This window comes from Chlorocebus sabaeus, chromosome 12, assembly GCF_047675955.1.
Source record: "Chlorocebus sabaeus isolate Y175 chromosome 12, mChlSab1.0.hap1, whole genome shotgun sequence".
NCBI lineage: Eukaryota > Metazoa > Chordata > Mammalia > Primates > Cercopithecidae > Chlorocebus > Chlorocebus sabaeus.
Genome location: NC_132915.1, coordinates 21664656 through 21683389, shown reverse-complemented (window position 1 = coordinate 21683389; position 18734 = coordinate 21664656). Strand labels below are relative to the sequence as shown.

The 18734-nt window shown below is 40.7% G+C and overlaps 1 protein-coding gene across 5 annotated transcripts in view; it reads left to right on the top strand.

Moving 5' to 3' along the window:
• The window catches only part of PCSK5 (proprotein convertase subtilisin/kexin type 5), a 462318-nt gene that overhangs the window by 38599 nt on the left and 404985 nt on the right, over positions 1–18734 (top strand). For all 5 annotated transcript variants that reach the window (XM_037998500.2, XM_007969534.3, XM_007969533.3 and 2 more), the window contains exon 2: positions 3313–3417. In XM_037998500.2, coding sequence (XP_037854428.2) covers positions 3313–3417 — 105 coding nt within the window. The remainder of the gene's footprint in view (positions 1–3312; positions 3418–18734) is intronic.

Genomic DNA, 18734 nt, shown 5'->3' with positions numbered 1-18734 from the left:
CCTCCCGAGTAGCTGGGACTACAGGCGTGTGCCACCATGCCCAGCTAATTTTTGTATTTTTAGTAGAGATGGGGTTTCACCATGTTGGCCAGGATGGTCTTGATCTCTTCACCTCATAATCCCCCCCATCTCAGCCTCCCAAAGTGCTGGGATTACAGGCGTGAGCCACTGCACTCGGCTGGATTCTGATTTTTAGGCCATTCATTCAGCAGTCCTTAGTGAGATTCTATCCTATGTTGAGCCATGCACTAGGAGCTGGGAATAAAATGGTGAGCAAACAGATGTGCTTCTGTCTCAATAGAACATATGGGTTGATGGGGACATAGGCATTAAACCAGTAATTGTACTAATTAAGGTATAACTAGAGGTGCATATTCTTTTGATTCTATTAATATGAGATGGTATAATTAATGACGCTGACCTCGCCTGGGGAGTTTTGGAAGACTTCCTACTTGAGATGAGACTCAAAGTATGAGGAAGAGGAGTTCAGTCGGAGAGGGTGGAAGTAGGGGAAGGTGCTACAGGTGGAGGGAGCAATGAGCGTGACACAGTCAAGGAATGGAAGGAAGTCCAGCATAGCTAGTGTATTAGTCCATTTTCATGGTGCCAATAAAGACATACCCAAGACTCGGCAATTTACCAAGGAAAGAGGTTTAATGGACTTACAGTTCCATGTGGCTGGGGAGGCCCCACAATCATAGAGGAAGGTGAAAGGCATGTCTCACATGGCAGCAGACAAGAGAAGAGAATAAGGGCCAAGCGAAAGGGGTTTCCCCTTATAAAACCGTCAGCTCTCTCTTTTTTTTTTTCCCCATCAGAGTCTTGCTCTGTTGCCCAGGCTGGAGTGCAGTGGCACGATCTTGGCTCACTGCAACCTCCACCTCCCAGGTTCAAGTGATTCTTCTGCCTCAGCCTCCTGAGTAGCTGGAATTACAGGCATGTGCTACCATGCCCAACTAATTTTTGTATTTTTAGCAGAAACAGGGTTTCACCATGTTGGGCAGGCTGGTCTCGAACTTCTGACTTCAAGTGATCTGCCTATTTTGGTCTCCCAAAGTGCTGGGATTATAGGTATGAGCCACCATGCCAGCTGATCTCTTGAGACTTATTAACTACCATGAGAACAGTATGGGGGAACCCACCCCATGATTCAATTATCTCCCACTGGGTCCCTCCCACAACATGCGGAATTTATGGGAGCTACAATTCAAGATGAGATTTGGGTGGGGATGCAGCCAAACAATATCAGCCAGAGTACAGAGAGAACGCTGGTAAGTGTGATTTGAGGTGAGGCCAGAGAGAGGCTGGGCCAGACCACGCAGGCCCCTAGGTCAGAGGAGGAGAATGGTCTATTCAGTGAGTTAGATGAAGCGTATGGAATAGTTCCTGGCACAGTGTGAATAAAAGTTTAACACAATATTATTATTCTGATTTACTTTTTAAAACTATATTATGAAATATTATTAATTGTTGACTGATACTATTTATTTTAAGGGCAAAGGGAATCTACTAAAGGATTTTAGGCAGGGGTAGGATATAGAACACAGCCGGATTTGTATTTTGAAAGCTTCGTTCCAGCTACTGTGTAGAAAACATATGAGAGGGGGTTGTTCTGTGAGGATCTTCCTTATGGAGATTCTGTTTCTTTCCATGAGAACTACTGTATTTACCAAAGAGAGCTCTTGACAAAAGTTACAGGCGATGAAAACTCTAAGCTTCTTGGGATTTTAAGGTTTTCTTGTAAAGGATTATGCAACCACTCCTGAATTCTACCCTTAGTCCTCTGGAATCTTAAAATGGGCCTGTAAATCCCTCCTTAAAACACTCCTGGAGGCTGAGGCTGGCATCTGTGCCCTCTTCCTCATTGTTCACTGCTGCTTCAGAGTCCAGGATCATTGAGATGAGAAGCTTCCCCGCCTGCATTCCCCACTTGTTTTCAGAGTCCAGGATTTCATCTGTGTAGGTCAGAGCAGTTTCCACTTGAATAAAAAATGTGAGACTTAGACTTTCTTTCAAATCTTAATGATGAGACATTTAATTACTGTGTAAAGCCCTAGTGAGGACATGATTTCTAAATAGCACAGAAATCGAGTGGGATGATGGTTGAGAACGTGATGAAAAGAAGGGAATGAGAAATGAAGCTTTTATCTGGAAAAATTAACCTGGGCCAAGACTTTTTTTTTTGTTTTTTTTTTTTTTTAAATTAGGAAAGTTGAACTTTTGACTTGTCCCAATTGGAAAACTTCCTGATGATAGTCATTATTTTAGGGCAGAGCCATGGATGTCCTGGAGAAACAGCTACTATAGTATTTGCCCAAAGCATGTGAGCGTCAAAGAATGGAATCTGGGCGTTGCAGTGGTCTTGGAAATTAACTAGCCCAAAGTCCAATTTTATAGAACAGGAAACAGAGACTTAGTGTATGTTATTTAGCTCTGGTGAGTGTCAGCTGGAATTAGAACCGAGCTCTTCTGTCTTCAATGCATGGTTCAGTTTTCATTCTGTGATCTACATTTTATAATTTGCTGAGAAAATATGGTTGGTTGAGGTTTTGCTCGTTTGCTTTTCCAAAGTGGACAGGGGCTCATTTTCAAAGCCATCCTAAACAGATCTACCTGAGGAAAGGTGTATGTAAATGGGAGGACTGGAATGTTAAAGAAATGGGTAAGATAAAGTAGAACCAACTGTCTTTCTACAGGAAACTTAGCTGATTGGTAGGGTGTATGATTTTTGTCTCGTTTTAGAAATTGCGACTTTACTTTTAGTTTTGCAATAAATGAATAAGAGCTCTATATTTATACTCTCTACAGAAGTCAGAAACAAACCGAGTCATGTTATCTTTGTGAATGATCAATTGCTTAAGACGTATTTCAAATTAGCTATATAAATAATCTAACAAGGTCCTTCATTGTACATTTCTCAGAGCAAACAAAATGCAATGTGTTTTTATAACTAGATAGCTATTTGATTTTTTCCCCCTCTTTCCCACATTTGGGTATAGATTGATATAGAATTACTTAAAATGCTGCATATAAATTAAACATTAAAAGGAGATTGGAGAGGCTAAGCTGCCCCATTATAATCTTTAGTTCCGCAGTCACTGCCTCAAGGACACTCCATTTCATATCACATGTCCTTCTTTAGAAAAGTGATCACCAAGGTTCAGGTAACATTTAAGCACAGCCAGCAGCTGCATAATTTATGGACCTTTTTTGTTTTGTGTTCCTTTTTAAATGAAAAACAGGAAAACAGAAGATGTTTTTCATGCATTAATGTCTTACTTTTGTTCTTTCCTTCCCACCCTTCCTTTGCAGATAGGGGCCCTGAAGGACTACTACCACTTCTACCATAGCAGGACGATTAAAAGGTCAGTTATCTCAAGCAGAGGGACCCACAGTTTCATTTCAATGGAACCAAAGGTAAGAAGAACCAGTTGGGTGGGGACCAAGAAGCAAAGCTTCTGCATTTTTCATTGGTGATAACACACTAGGAGCTGATGACCAGCATGAAGACTCAGATTTCTAGAACTGTCATATTATCCTTTGGTCTAGTGTCTTTGCTTCCTCTTTAGACAAAAATAGGCAGTGGCTTGATTTTTATTGAAATCCCAGTTGTAGAGCAGCCCAGGGGTATCCATAGCTATGGGTTCTCACAGAGAAGTGAGAGGGCCTAGGGACTGGGGAAGACAGTTTGATTGAGAACAACTGAACTGTAACAATACCATGCTGTCTGCCTATTTGCATACAGATCTGAGGTTGTATGAGCTCCACAAAAGGAGGGTTTTCTTCCAGAATCCTTAGGTCAGGGGTACGGATCACCGTGAATCCTCGTGATTTTACTTGGCATTGATAGACCCACACCATTGGCAGCTTCAGGACTAGACTGTGTCTGGAACAGGTGGGATACTGAGCACAGAAAGGGGAGAAGCTGACTCCTGCTCTTGGGGCCTCATCAGGTATCTTTCTTGCGCCAAGTCCTTTTGGGTTTTACAGACAACATAGCCCTGGGAGAGCCTAGAAGCAAGCATGCTATGCATAGGTTCTCCCGTTTTAGAGAAGTGGGGCAGCATTGAAATGGGAGATGGGAAGCTGAGGGTTGTTAGGGACAAACTAATAGCCGACAACTAAGACTCTGAGGTCGAGTTAAGTATCTGCCCTTATTCATTAAGTTGGAAGAAGGAATGGAGTTTTGACTGAGAACTAATTGGCCTCTCTGACGTGTCAAGTAAAGGGGAAGAGGGCGCAGCTGTACCAACTTGCCCTAGTTCCTCAGTGGGCTCCTGATTGTGTATTCCTGATTGTAGGGTGGTGGTGCTTTTTTCCCCTCCTTGTGATTTGGGTTTGCCCTAAGAACTCATTTTCAAATAAACTGGTAGATAAGTCCCTACCAGTGTGCGTAGCAATCTCATCTAGATATCCTCGAAAATTATATTCCTTATAAAGCAAAAACGCCCCTGGAATTAATATGCAAATGAGGTTTGCAATATTGAGCCTTGCCCTCAGTTATGTGCTGTAGTTAGCCTTGTTTAATTTTTTTCTGGAATATTATGACACAGTGTTCGTGATTGTGAAATTGTAACTTCCTAGAAAAAGCACATCTCTTCTATGTCCCTATTTTCTGTGGGTTATAGGAACATCCCCTAATACATTTTCATGGTCTGTGGATTACATGTTTTTTCCCTTTGTCACTATTCAGAATTGAATTTTTCTGGAGAGGCAATCAGTTTGGGACATTCATGAATTAGCTCCATTTTCAAAGCAAAGTCTTATTTTTCATCTCTTAAACTTTTTTGAAGTTTTTCTTGAACTTTGATAATTAAAACGATGCTAATTTCAGACCTCATATACAAAATCAATGTGAATTTGAAAAACCAAGTACTCGTGGTTTGGGAAGTAAGAACAGAATGTTATGAGGCATTATTTTCATGATGAAAGATTTACTGAACATGGAACTATTTCAATCCTTCTTGTTATCTTGGTGCATCTTGGTGTTTATTTCTTCTTATCTCAGTGCATCACATGGCTTATGTGTGATCTGACAGAGACTTTGTATGGTAGGACATGTGGTACCTGGAATGCACTCCTATTTCAGGAGAGCGGGGCCATTGCAGGCCAGCCCAAGAGTACATGCTGCACTCCCCTGCCTCCTCAACAAAAATAATCCCTTAGACTAGAGCCACAACTTACTCTCCATTCCAATGCCGTCTGCTCATCATTCCCGGCTAACATTTACACAAGACAGCCACGGTTCCTACCAGCTCTGCAGAGGGAGAGCCACAAATTGGGGATTGCCCACTCTTTTGGATCTTTCTTGTAGTTCATTTATTCATTGGCCCTTTTTCGAGCCCCTAGCAGATGCCAGGCCCTGTGTTAGGCTCTGGGGTTTGGAGATACACTAATGCCCTAAGGGAACTTGCTGCTTTCAGGGAAGACCACCCAGAGCATTGCAATGCTTCTCAGTGTTGGGGGTGGGGAGAGCAAAGGACATTGGGAGTTCTGACTTTTTTTTTTTTTTTTTTTTTTTGAGACGGAGTCTCACTCTTACTGCCTAGGCTGGAGTACAATGGTGTAATCTCAGCTCACTGCAACCTCCAACTCCTGGGTTCAAGTGATTCTCTTGCCTCAGCCTCCTGAGTAGCTGGGATTACAGGTACCCACCACTACCCCTGGCTAAGTTTTGTATTTTTAGTAGAGATGGGGTTTCACCATGTTGGCCAGGTTGATCTTGAACTCCTGACCTCAAGTGATCTGCCCACCTCAGCCTCCCAAAGTGCTGGGATTACAGCCGTGAGCCACCCTGCCTGGCCTTGTGTTTTTTGTTTGTTTGCTTTAATTTTAAGAAACTTTTTGTTTACAGAGAATGTGCAAACATGAAAATGTTACAAAGAATTTCTATATACTCTTCCTAGATCCCCCAAATGTTAATGCTTTACATTTTACTACAATTAGTTGATCATTCTATCTACACATACATATACACACATATTTTTTATTTTTATTTTATTTTATTTTTGAGATGGAGTCTCGCTCCGTCACCCAGGCTGGAGTGCAGTGGCACAGTCTTGGCTCACTGCAACCTCCACCTCCTGGGTTCAAGCAATTCTCTTATCTCAGCCTCCTGAGTAGCTGAGACTACAGGTGTATGCCACCATGCCTGGCTAATTTTTTGTATTTTTAGTAGAGACGGGGTTTCACTGTGTTAGCCAGTACGGTCTTGATCTCTTGTCCTCGTGATCCACCTACCTTGGCCTCCCAAAGTGCTGGGATTACAGGAGTTAGCCACTGCACCCGGCTGATATACACACATATATGTATGTAATGTATGCATATATATAAATTTTCTGACCATTTGGGATCAAGTTACAGATATGATGCGCCTTCAATTCTAAATACTTCACTGTGTAGTTATTTAAAATAGGGACATTCTGTTTTATAACCGTAAGTATAACAATAAATATCTGGCTATTAATATTAATTTAATATTATCTACAGACTTTATCCAAATTTTTTGATTGCCTCTGGGGCTAGGATCACATTTAGTTGTCATGTTTCCCAAGTCCTCTTTGCTCTGTCATATTTCTTCAGCTTTCTTTTTTTTTTCTTTCATAAGCTAGAAATCATTTAAAGAGTACAAGCCGGTTTGTATATTTGGTAGAATATTTGGTAGAATATTTCTCAAGTTGTGTTTGTCTGTTTCCTCATGATTAGATTGAGGTTTGGCAAAAACATTTTTGGCAAGAATATCAGAGAAGTGATGTGTTCTTCTCAGTGCATCAGGTTGAGAGGCATGTGATACTGCTTTGTTTCATTACTGGTGGTGTTAACTTTGAACACATGGTAAATATCGTATCTGCCAGTTTCTCTGCTTTAACATTACTGCTGGCACACCTCAGAGACAGTGCAGGTTGGTTCTAGACCTCCTCAATAAAGCAAATATTGTAATAAAACAAGTCACACAAATTGTTTTCCAAAGCATATAAAAGTTATACTATCCTATAGTCTATTAAGTGTGTAATAGCATTATGTCTGAAAAATGTATATACCTTAATTAAAAAATATTTTATTGCTGAAATATCCTAATGATCTTGTGAGTCTTCAGTGAGCCATAATCTTTCTGCTGGTGGAGGGTTTTGCCTCAATGTTGATGGCTGCTGACTGCTCAGGGTGGTGTTGCCGAAGGTTGGGGTGGCTGTGGCAACTTCCTAAAATCCAACAATAATGACATTTACCATGTCAGTTGACTCTGTGTTTGCCAACACAGTTGATTTCCCTCTAACTACGGGGAAATCACAAAACATTTCCCTGTAGCGTGCAATGCTGTTTGATAGCATTTTGCCCACAGTAGAACTTCTTTCAAAATTGGAGTCAATCTTCTGAAACACTGCCACTGCTTTATCAACTAAGTTTATGTCATATTCCAAATTCTCTGTTGTCATTTCAACAATGTTCACAGCATCTTCACCAGTAGATTCCACTTTCTTTGCTCAACCATAGGAAGCAATTCCTTACCTGTTCACGTTTTATCATGAGATTGTAGCAATTCAGTCACATCTTCAGGCTCCACTTCTAATTCTAATTCTCTTGGTGTTTCTATCACATATCACATCTGTAGTGACTTTCTCCACTGAAGTCTTGCATTCCTTAAAGTCATCCATGAAGGTTGGAATAAACTTCCTCCAAATGCCTGTTAATATTGCTATTTTGACCTCCCCTTATGAATCAAGAGCATTCTTAATAGCATCTAGAATGGTGAATGCTTTCCAGAAAGTTTTCAGTTTACTTTTCCAGATCCAATAGAGGAAACACTATCTATCAGAGCGGTAGCCTTATAAAATCTATTTCTTAAACATATTTGAAAGTAGAAATTACTCCTTAATCCATGGACTGCAGAATGATATCGTGTTAGCAGGCATGAGAACGGTAATCTTGTAAATTTCCGTCAGCGCTCTTGAGTGGCTGGGTACATTGTCAGTGATCAGTAATAGTTTGAAAGGAACCTTTTTTTAGTGATAGGTCTCAACAGTTGACTGAAAATATTCAGTAAACTATGCTGTAAACAGTTGTGCTGTCATCCAGGCTTTGTTGTTCCACTTATGGAGCACAGGCAGAGTAGATTTAGCGTAACTCTTTTTGTTTTTGTTTTTTTTTAAACAGAGTCTTGCTCTGTCACACAGGCTGGAGTGCAATAGCATGATTTCAGCTCATTGCAACCTCTGCCTCCCGGGTTCAAGCGATTCTCCTGCCTCAGCCTCCTGAGTAACTGGGATTATAGGCATCTACCACTATGCCTAGCTAATGTTTGTATTTTTAGTAGAGACGAGGTTTCACCATGTTAGTCAGGCTGGTCTCGAACTCCTGACATCAGGTGATCCACCTGCCTTGGACTCCCAAAGTGCTGGGATTACAGCTGTGAGTCACCACACCCAGCCCCCCATTTAGCATAATTCTTAAGGGTCCTAGGATTTTTTAGAATGGCAAATGAGCGTTGGCTTCAATTTGAAGTCACCAGCTCCATTAGCCCCTAATACGAGAGGCAGACTATCCTTTGAAGCTTTGAAGCCAGGCACCTGCTTCTTTCTGGCATGAAAGTCATAGGTGGCATCTTCTTTCAACAGAAGGCTGTTTTATTTCATCTACCTTGACAATCTGTTGTTTAGTGTAGCTGTCTTCATCAGTGATCTTAGCTGGATCTTCAGTATCACTTGCTGCAGCTTCTCATCAGCCCTTGCTGCTTCACCTTGCACTTTTAAGTTACAGAGACAGCTTCTTTCCCTAAACCTCATGAACCAACCCCTGCTAGCTTCATACTTTTCTTCTGCAGCTTCCTCACCTCTCTCAGCCTTCTTAGAATTAGAGAGTTACAGCATTGCTCTTGATTAGGCTTTGGCTTAAGGAAATGTTGTGGCTTGTTTGATCTTCTATCCAGACCGCGAAAACTTTCTCCCTATCAGCAATATCGCTGTTTCCCTTTCTTATCATTTGTGCGTTCATGAGAGTAGCACTTTTTAATTTCTTTTAAGAACTTTTCCTTTGCATTCACAAACTTGGCTAACTAAGAGGCCTGGGTTTCTGCTTATGCTTGCTTTCGACATGCCTTTCTCACCAAGTGTAATCATTTCTAGCTTTTGATTTAAGTGAGACCAGAGTGACTCTTCCTTTCGTTTGAACACTTAGAGGCTATTGTAGGGTTATTAATTGGCCCAATTTCAATATAGTTGTGTCTTAGGAAATAAGGAGGCCTGGGGAGAGGGAGAGAGAGATGGTGAATGGCCAGTCAGTCTAGAGCAGTCAGAACAAACGCAACATTTATTGATTAAGTTCACTGTCATATGGGTGTGGTTTGTGGCACCCTAAAACAATTATAGTACATCAAAGATCACTGATCACAGATCACCACAACAGATATGATAACAATGAAAAAGTTTGAAATATTGCAACAATTACCAAAATGTGACACAGACACACGAAGCGAGCACACGCTGTTGGAAAAATGGCACCAACAGGCTTGCTCGGTACAGGATTGCCACAAGTCTTCAATTTGTAAAAAGCGCAATATCTGCAAAGTGCAATAAATAGAAGTGCAATAAGACAAGGTACACTTGTATTTCCTTTTCCCAATTAATAAGTGTTTTGTGGGAAAATACTTAGAGACTGTAAATTTCTACAAGCTCATTTTTGATTTTTTTACTCCCAGCTGACTTCATTGGCCATATAAGGCAAGTGTTGGTGCGACTTGGTTTCTTGGGCAGGTCTCCTTTTCTTTGATCTTGAGTGTGGATAGGGTGGGTGATTTGTGTGCCGGAGTGGAGGTACATTTGTGGGTTTGGACCATGTGAAATGGCTTCGTGGAAAATCGGTGATGCAACCTTAATTTTGATCACTACCTTCTCAAGAAAGGAAAAACACATGAGTGAATCGTAGGGGATACACACACTAAACAGATCCTGGCTTTTACTTACTATAGTAAATTGCACACTCCTTTTCCCCCCTCCTTTTATTCTTTACTTACAAGGCTCCAAAGAAGGAAATGCAAAAGTAGCCACATTGTAAGAACAACCCTCTTGGTGCTAAGAAAATGATGTGGTCAGTTTGGGCACATGAGCCCAGAGAACAAGAATAGCCTTGACTCACACATATAATGTGTGTTAACATTATGTTATGATTAACTTTTTAAATGACAGGGATTCACAGAGTTCTAACATACTAACATAGAAGCACTAGGGCAATAATAACACAGTTTTGCAGAAAGTGCTTTATATTTTAAAGCAGTCTGTCCAATAAGGCTTTCATCCTTCTTGTCCACATCTTTCTTGTTGACTTACCAACATTTCTCCGAGAGATCTAAGCTAAATTTTAGAAACAACAGTCTGAGTTCACATCCTCAAAGCCTCTTACTAGTCTGTCTATAAATTTTGGCCAGCCACAGACATTTGGGTCAAGGACAGTGTTATCTGTAGGAGAATATTGGATGGAAGCTCTTTAGTTGCTCATGGAGTTGGAAGAGTGTGAGAGAGGGAGTGAAGAGAAGAAGATTGTTTTCTTTCATTTTCCTTCCCCTTATCCAAAACCAGAAAAACTAAAATCCTGACTTTTCTAGGTAGGGTAGGGCATTTTTGACTTTTAAAAGTAAAACCATAAACTGCCATTAAGTTAGACACCCATGCCCTATGCATATGTAGTTAATTACATAAGCATGGCTTCCCCTTTTTCCCATTAGATTTTATCTCAAAGGTTTTAGCCTATCAATCTTTTATCTTTTCCAATCCTTTTTCTATCCTCCAGTCTATTATGGGTCGGTTTTTATCCCAAGACTAGAACAGTGTCACTCCCTCTGATATGTCAGCGATGGGCATCTCCCATCTTGTTGCTCCCTATGTTCACCTCAGCCAGCCTGCCTCTTCACGTGGTTGTGTGTGACTGCGTTTCTCACTTGGAAAAGTTATTCATATAACATTACTTATTGTGGAATCACAGACTCCTTAGAATTAGAGTTGATTTAGTCTTATCACTTTATCCAATGCTGCCATACCATCCATTGTATTTCTTTTTTTTTTTTTTTTTTTTTTTTTTTGAGACGGAGTCTCGCTCTGTCACCCAGGCTGGAGTGCAGTGGCCAGATCTCGGCTCACTGCAAGCTCCGCCTCCCGAGTTTACGCCATTCTTCTGCCTCAGCCTCCTGAGTAGCTGGGACTACAGGCGCCTGCCACCTCCATCCATTGTATTTCTAAAAGGAATTTTTTTCAGATCTGTTTGAACATTTCCAATGAAAGAGGCTTCACCATCAGACAGGGCAAACATTTCTATATTTTAAGAGGTTTAACTTGTTAGTTATAATCTGCTTGCCTGTAACATCTATCCATTGAGTCTACTTTTGCCTTCCAGAATTCTATATAGTGTTAAATCCATTTCTTCATAATAGCTCTTTAAATAGTTGAAGTCCTTTGTTTATTCTCTTGGAAAAGCAATTGTCTCCTTATAAGTGTGACCCAGCATCAAGTTCAAGGCTTTAGCTTCCCATTTGTTACATTTATCCGTAGCCATTTCCTCTGAAGATAATTTAAAGCAGAGCATTCAAGCATTGTGCAATGAAGAAAGGGCATAGGAAAAGGACAGGAAGGGAGAAATGAAGTGATTGGATGTAGCTGGCAGAATTAGATGAAATCAGACCTGTGAAAGAAGAAAAGCAAGTTCAAGTTTCCTACTCATTCAGGTTGGTGCCTGTTGTGCTCAGGATTAGATTTTCAGGCGCCTGGGGTTTCTCTTTTTGCCTCAAGAGTAAAATAGGTGTGATGGAGTAACTGCAGTACAGGAGCACTTCCCTGTACATAATGGAGAGGTTGTGCGCATCTACTCCTTATCAGTCGAATTCTATTTCCCCATGGATTCACTTTATAATTTCAGAAGTATTTTTTCTTTACTACTAATTGATCTGCAATTGATCCGTGGAGGCAACCATCACATTTGCTATCTCTTCCCTGAACTTGGAGACGAAACCATTTGCGAGCTTTTTACGTACAGTTGATCTACTAGGTGAACTTTGGAGTTAAAGAACCTTATTTGGTTAAAAATAAGTATTCAGAAGTGTGTGAGGTCAATCTTACATGGCTTACATTGCTACCATGCCTCTTCATTAATTGTGGCCATACCTTTTCACAAATAATATTTCATGGGGTCTAGCATAGCTTCAAAATGAGTTTCACCTGGAGTTCAAGTGCTTCCTGTGCAGGCCACTGCTGCATTGCCTCTCTCCCAGCCTGCCCTCCTTCCAGAGGGCACTCCTGGGTGTTTTCTTTGGCAGGTTAACTTGCTGCTCTTCAGTTTTAAATGCGATAATGACTTAATGTTTGGGCTTTCTTTTGTGCAGTGCAGTTTTGTAAGTGTAATATAACAATCCAGGGTTTGTGCTCATCCAGCTGTGTGGGCTGATCCAGGGTGTGTTGAGATCTGTGGCTTTGGCCTTGTGTTCCTGCACAATGAGGGTGGCTGTGTTTTCTTCGGGTAGGTACCTGAGGCTTTGTGTGGTTGCTTAGGAATGGTGATTTCACGTTTGCCTCTCCTCATCTTACTGGTAAGTAAAAATGGTTACTAAATATCCTGCGAATACACTATATTCTGGAAATAGCATGGGCTTGGATCCAGTGACAAGCAGAGAGACTGCGGACGTGTTGATCAGGAGGGACTTAGGGCATCTTTCTCGTTTCTGGCTACCTTTTTTGCCATGTTTTCACCAGCTATGAATGCGAATCATTATAGCAAATCCCTGTCTTTAGCATTTGATAACATTTCTGAGTCTTTGCAAATCCCACTAGAATGCATACACTCTCGGGAGAAGCCTTTCAGCCTTAGGTTAGCCCTTTGATCCATTTATGGTGACACGATGATGACGAGGGTGGAAGAGACCTCAAGAAGCATGTGGGTGCCGGGTCCACCGTGTTCTCCACCTCCCTGTCCTATCTGTTTTGTTTCCAGGTCTCCTAGGTGTCTGGATGGTCAGAAACCAGAGGGTCAGTTTGTACGCTGCTGGAATATCTGATGGGAACGTTTAGATCAAAGACCCAATCTCTTATAGGCAGAAGTAAATTATTTAAAAAATGATTTCTCAGCTACTTTGGCAAGGCTGCCAAATCTTTATTAGAGAGTACTTGGCAGTACTTCACTTCGAAAGGTCGTAAACTCACATGCCTCAAGTGGGAGTGCAGGTAACATGAGTGAGGGAGAAGGGCCAGGCAGAAGCTCACCAGGCATGCGCCAAAGCGTAGCGCCCTCTTTGCCTGCACCGAGCAGCTGCTACTCTGCCGCGGCCCATTGTCCTCAGGCTGCGGAGCTGGCTTGGTGTTGCCAATTTAAAAGGACCTGCAAGTCTTGAGTTTTACGTATCGTTTTCCATTTTTAAACGCTGGCAACTAGTTCAAAAGTTTAAAAATATTTGTATGGACCAAAGGAAACACATCTTTGGGGCATCCCAGTTTGTGACCTCTTGGGTTGGCTGTGTTGGTAGAAAGGGAGAAAGGTGTAAACGACAGATCTCATCACTTTGATAATTTCACTTTGGTCTGATGCTCACATGGACACACAATATTAGTTGTGTCAGTTATGTACCACGGTGAGGGCTCCAACATGGTTTCTTTCTGTGCCTTTTTAGTCCCCAGATTGAAATATGAGTATCAGGCAAAACATAACAGGCTCAGGTCTTGCAAGTTGTGGCGCGAAGGGTGCCAGTGATGGTGGCAGAAGGTGGAGGGCTTATTCTAGTTCTCTTCTGCTTCCTCCGGTTTTTCACTGACATCTATGACTGCCCTGGGAGACAGGCTTAACAGACTTGTTCGAGGAAGCGCCATAAGTTAAAGCAAAGAACAACTAGGAAATAAAAGTGATGGCCATAAAAACAGGAAGAAGAGTATGATCGGGGAGGCAGGTTATGGATTTTGCATAATCTCTTCAGCCACTTGAAGGAAAGATACTAACTGTAAAATCTTTACTTTTTCTAGTTGATGTGGTATTTCTTTTCTTTTCTTTTCTTTTCTTTTTTTCCGAGATGGAGTCTTGCTCTGTCACCCACGCTGGAGAGCAGTGGTGCAATCTTGGCTCACTGCAGCCTCTGCCTCCCGGTTCCAGCGATTCTCCTGCTTCAGCCTCCTGGGTAGCTGGGACTACAGGCGCACGCCACCACACCAGGCTAATTTTTGTATTTTTAGTAGAGATGGGGTTTCGCCATGTTGGCCAGGCTGGTCTCAAACTCCTGACCTCAGGTGATCCACCTGCCTGTGCTTCCCAAAGTGCTGGGATTACAGGCATGAGCCACCATGCCCAGCCTATGTGATGTTCCTAAGATGTCAGATTCTAAAAAGGTAGCTGTTGAAACTAGAAAATGTAATGATAGCATTCTAAATTTCTAGATAGGTACTAATAAGGGAATTTTGAACCTGTAGTTTCAGTTAAAATCTTGGCCAAATTAAGATAAAATAAGCAAATCTAGGAAGTGGAAACAGCAAACAAACAAAAATCCAGCAACAACAAAAAACTCAAAGCCATTTTAATTGTCTGGCTTTGAAGAGAAATTGTACTAATTCATGTCTTTATTTTAATGAATGCAAGAGTAAATAAGAAATCCAATTAAAACACTGCCGTTGAAAGGACGTTATTTGTTAATTAAATGCTTGCAAATTTTATTTGTGTGCTGAGTTCTTCCAAATATCAATCAATTCTTAGGATAATACAAAAGGAGGCAATATGACACAGTGGAAAGAACCTTTGTGTTTTAGTTCTTACTCCCATTCCTATAGGATGAGCTCTACCTATCAATCTTCCGTCACTTGAAGACTTCCATTTTTCATACATATACTTAGAGAAGTACACAGTATAATGCAATATAATGAATTGTACGTATAAGAAAAGATCAAAAGTGTAGGTTAAATCCTTATAACAAAATAGTAAATTGCCATTAAAATAATGTCATAAATTTATACATTCAGGTAAGGAATGATCTCCAAAATAATATGTAGGCCGAGTGTGGTGGCTCATGCCTATAATCCCAGCACTTTGGGAAGCTGAGGCAGGGGAGGATGACTTAAATCTATGAGTTTGAGACCAGCCTAGGCAACATAGTGAGACCCCATCTCAACAAAAAATAAAAAAAATCAACTGGGCGTAGTGGCAGGGCCCTTTAGTCCCAGGTGCTAGGGAGGCTGAAATGGGAAGACCACTTAAGCCAGGAAGGTTGAGGCTGCAGTGATTTGAGATTACACCACTGCACTCCAGTCTGAGTGACAGAGTGAGACCCTATCTCAAAAAAAAAAAATATACACACACACACATATATAGACACATGTATATATACACACATATATACACACACGTGTATGTGTATATATATATATAGTTTTAAAAAGCAGTATATGAAGAGAGTAGAAGATGAAGATGTGTTCCCATTTATGTTTTACATTTAAACAAAAAAGACCTGTGTGTGTGTGGCTATCATTTTATGCAGGATAGGTTTGGAAGGATGCACATACGCATAAAAATAACTCTTAACCTTTCCACAGTGCCTGATTTTTAAAAATGGTAGTAAAATTGCTTTTGTTGAAATATCAAAGCAACAGTGCTTTGCTATTTCAAAACTAATGGATATATTTTTGTTCTTATCCGACTCCACCATGCTCTTGACATCATGGTTGATAATTTGCTCCTTCTTGAAAAAGGTGACTTGTTTCTTGAGAGCACATTCCCCAAGTTTTCTTTCTGTCTTTCCCCTTGCACCTTCTGTCTTTGTTGAGGGCACCTTTTCTACCTCATGTGTAAAGTTTGGAGAGCCCAGGGCTCAGTCAGCTCTGTTCTTTCCCTAGAGGAATTCATTCATTTCCATTGCTTTAAATCACCATTATGCTGGTGTCCTTGCCTCAAATTTCTATCACTGTTTACTTTCCTGACATCCCCAACTAGATAGTTAATAAGCACCTAAAATGTCATAATAAAAATAAGATGTCCCGGCGCGGTGGCTCACACCTGTAATCCCAGCACTTTGGGAGGCTGAGGCAGGCGGATCACCTGAGGTCGGGAGTTCCCTGTCTCTACTAAAAATACAAAATTAGCTGGGCATGGTGGCGCATGCCTGTAATCCCAGCTACTCGGGAGGCTGAAGCAGGAGAATTGCTTGAACTCGGGAGGTGGAGGTTGCTGTGAGCTGAGATCACGCCATTGCACTCTAACCTGGGCAACAAGAGCGAAATTCCATCTCAAAAAATATAAATAAATAAATAAAATAAAACATATAAAAATAATATAAGAATAACATATAAGATATATGTTATATAATAAAATATAATAACATATAAAAGATAATAAAAATAACATACATGGAACTTTTACATTTCTACCCATCACCATAGTCCCCAAGCCTTTTCTTTTCCAGTAAATAGCACCATGAATTATCCATTTTTGCCGAAGTCAGAAATGGAACAGAATCATTCTTGATTCTCTCCATTTCCCTCGTTTCTCCTCATTGAGTCATCAAGAGATATTGTCGGCCCCACCACTAAAATTTATCTTGCAGCTATGAATCTGTGGACTTTCTCCCCCTGCACTGCCACCATCCTGGTTAATCCCACCATCAGTGTTGACCTGGTTCACAGCAATTGCCTCTACTTCCACTGCTGTTCTTCTACAGTCATTCGCCACAGACAGTAAATTTCCAGAGTTCAAAAGAGGTTTTTTTTTAATGACTTTCTATTGATTCTGAAGTAAAATCCGTTTTTTTAAAGTTATCTACAAAGGCCATTATGATCTAGCCTCTTTCTCCCTCTCTGAGCTAGTCTTTGACACACCTCCTTTTTGCTCATCACACTTGGCCATATCTCTATCTCTCTTTCTGTCTCAAGCCCTTCCCCTTGTTCCCTTTGCCTGGAATATGCTTCCTTTGGTCTTTGTATGATGGATGTCTTCTCAGCCTTCATGTCACTTCCTTTGAAAGACTTCCCCCAGTATTCTTGCTAAAGTAGATCTTTAATCTCACCTGCTCAACTCCTGTCTGCCTTCAGCATGTTAATTTCCTCTTTGGTATCTATCTGAATCCAAAACTATATATATATATATATTTAGTAACTGTTGGTTTTCTCATTCTAGGGCATAAATTCAGTGGAGGCCATGCATCTTGTTAACTGTGATATTCCCATGGCCTGGAACAATATCCAGCACGTAGAAAACCTTCAATAGAAGAACAAAAGAATGAATAAATGACATTTGAAATTAATTTTAGAAGATAAGTGATAGAGGCAATAATAAAGCTTGGAGCTGTAATTTTTTTCTTTATTCTCCTAGTACTGACATCATTTTATGGTGACATACACAGTACTGTCTCTTTTAAGTATAGACATTAGAGCAGCTAGTTGGAGAGACACTGTTATAAAATGGAAGTGCATCAGTTGCATTTAGGATATTTGGATTCTGGTCTCAGCTTTACTACTAGCTCAGAGTGGCTATTAGCATGCCACTCCTCATTGAGCTTATTTCACTTGTAAAATCATGGAGCAGATGAGCTGCTTTCTAATGTTCATTCTGATCCATTAATTACCATCTTGAATCAGTGTCACTTGTGATTTTACTATTAGTCCACGTTGCCATCATATCGCTTTTTTCATATTCTCTGTTTTAGTTTCTTTCCAAATGTTCTCCTTCTGCCTTTTTCCTCAATAATTATTTAGAATACTTCTTTTTTTGAGTCGGAGTCTCACTCTGTCGCCCAGGCTGGAGTGCAGTGGTACAATCTCCACTCACTGCAACCTCCGTCTCTCAGGTTCAAGTGATTCTCCTGCCTCAGCCTCCCAAGTAGCAGGGACTACAGGTGCCCGCCACCATGCCCGGCTAATTTTTTGTATTTTTAGTAGAGACTGGGTTTCACTATGTTAGCCAGGCTGGTCTTGAACTCCTGACCTTGTGATCCACCCACCTCGGCCTCCCAAAGTGCTGGCATTACAAGCGTAAGCCACTGCACCTGGCCAATATTTAAAATATTTCTTAGCACTCTGAGCTCTTTCCCAGACACTGTTTTGCCTTAAAAGGCTAAGTTTGCAGTTAGACTTGAGATTAACTTGGTTAGTCTTGAGACAAATACAGATGTTATCTATTCAGCTATGCATATAATAAATGAGGAACAAGTAACTGCTTCTTTGCTCCTGTAGTACGTGTTTCTTACAATATAGGAGAATGATGATGAGAATAATAATAATTAAGTGTTATTGCTGGCATTCAGGATGTTCCAGAAGGAAGGTAGTTCCAAATAGCAAAACATTGTACTTAACAGAGGTTCTTCTAAGGAGTTAAAAACTTTATGTGGGTTTTGAAGAAATAGCATACCTTCCAAAATGACAACGGCAGTAGAGCAAATTTTACGAAGCCATGAAAATTAGAATTAGAAATATATTAGGAGGCCAGTGGTGATAGGGTCAGGATAGAAAATAGAAGAAACCAAAAATAAAGTCAGATAGAACGAGGGTGGATGCAGTTAATGAAAATTGTTGGTAGCTATGTAGATTACTTTTTAATCCTTTCGCAGAGCTAAGTAAGCATTTTCATACATGAGTTGGCAAGCCTAGGCTGCCATTCCAAGAAAAATTAAAAAAAAAAAAAAAAAAAAAAAGAATGAAAAGAACCACCAAAAGTGCAAAAGACTAACAAAGTAGGTAAGAAACGGGACTGTGTCCTTAGGACAGATTTGCTAGGCCCCAACTCAAAGGCAGGTTTTG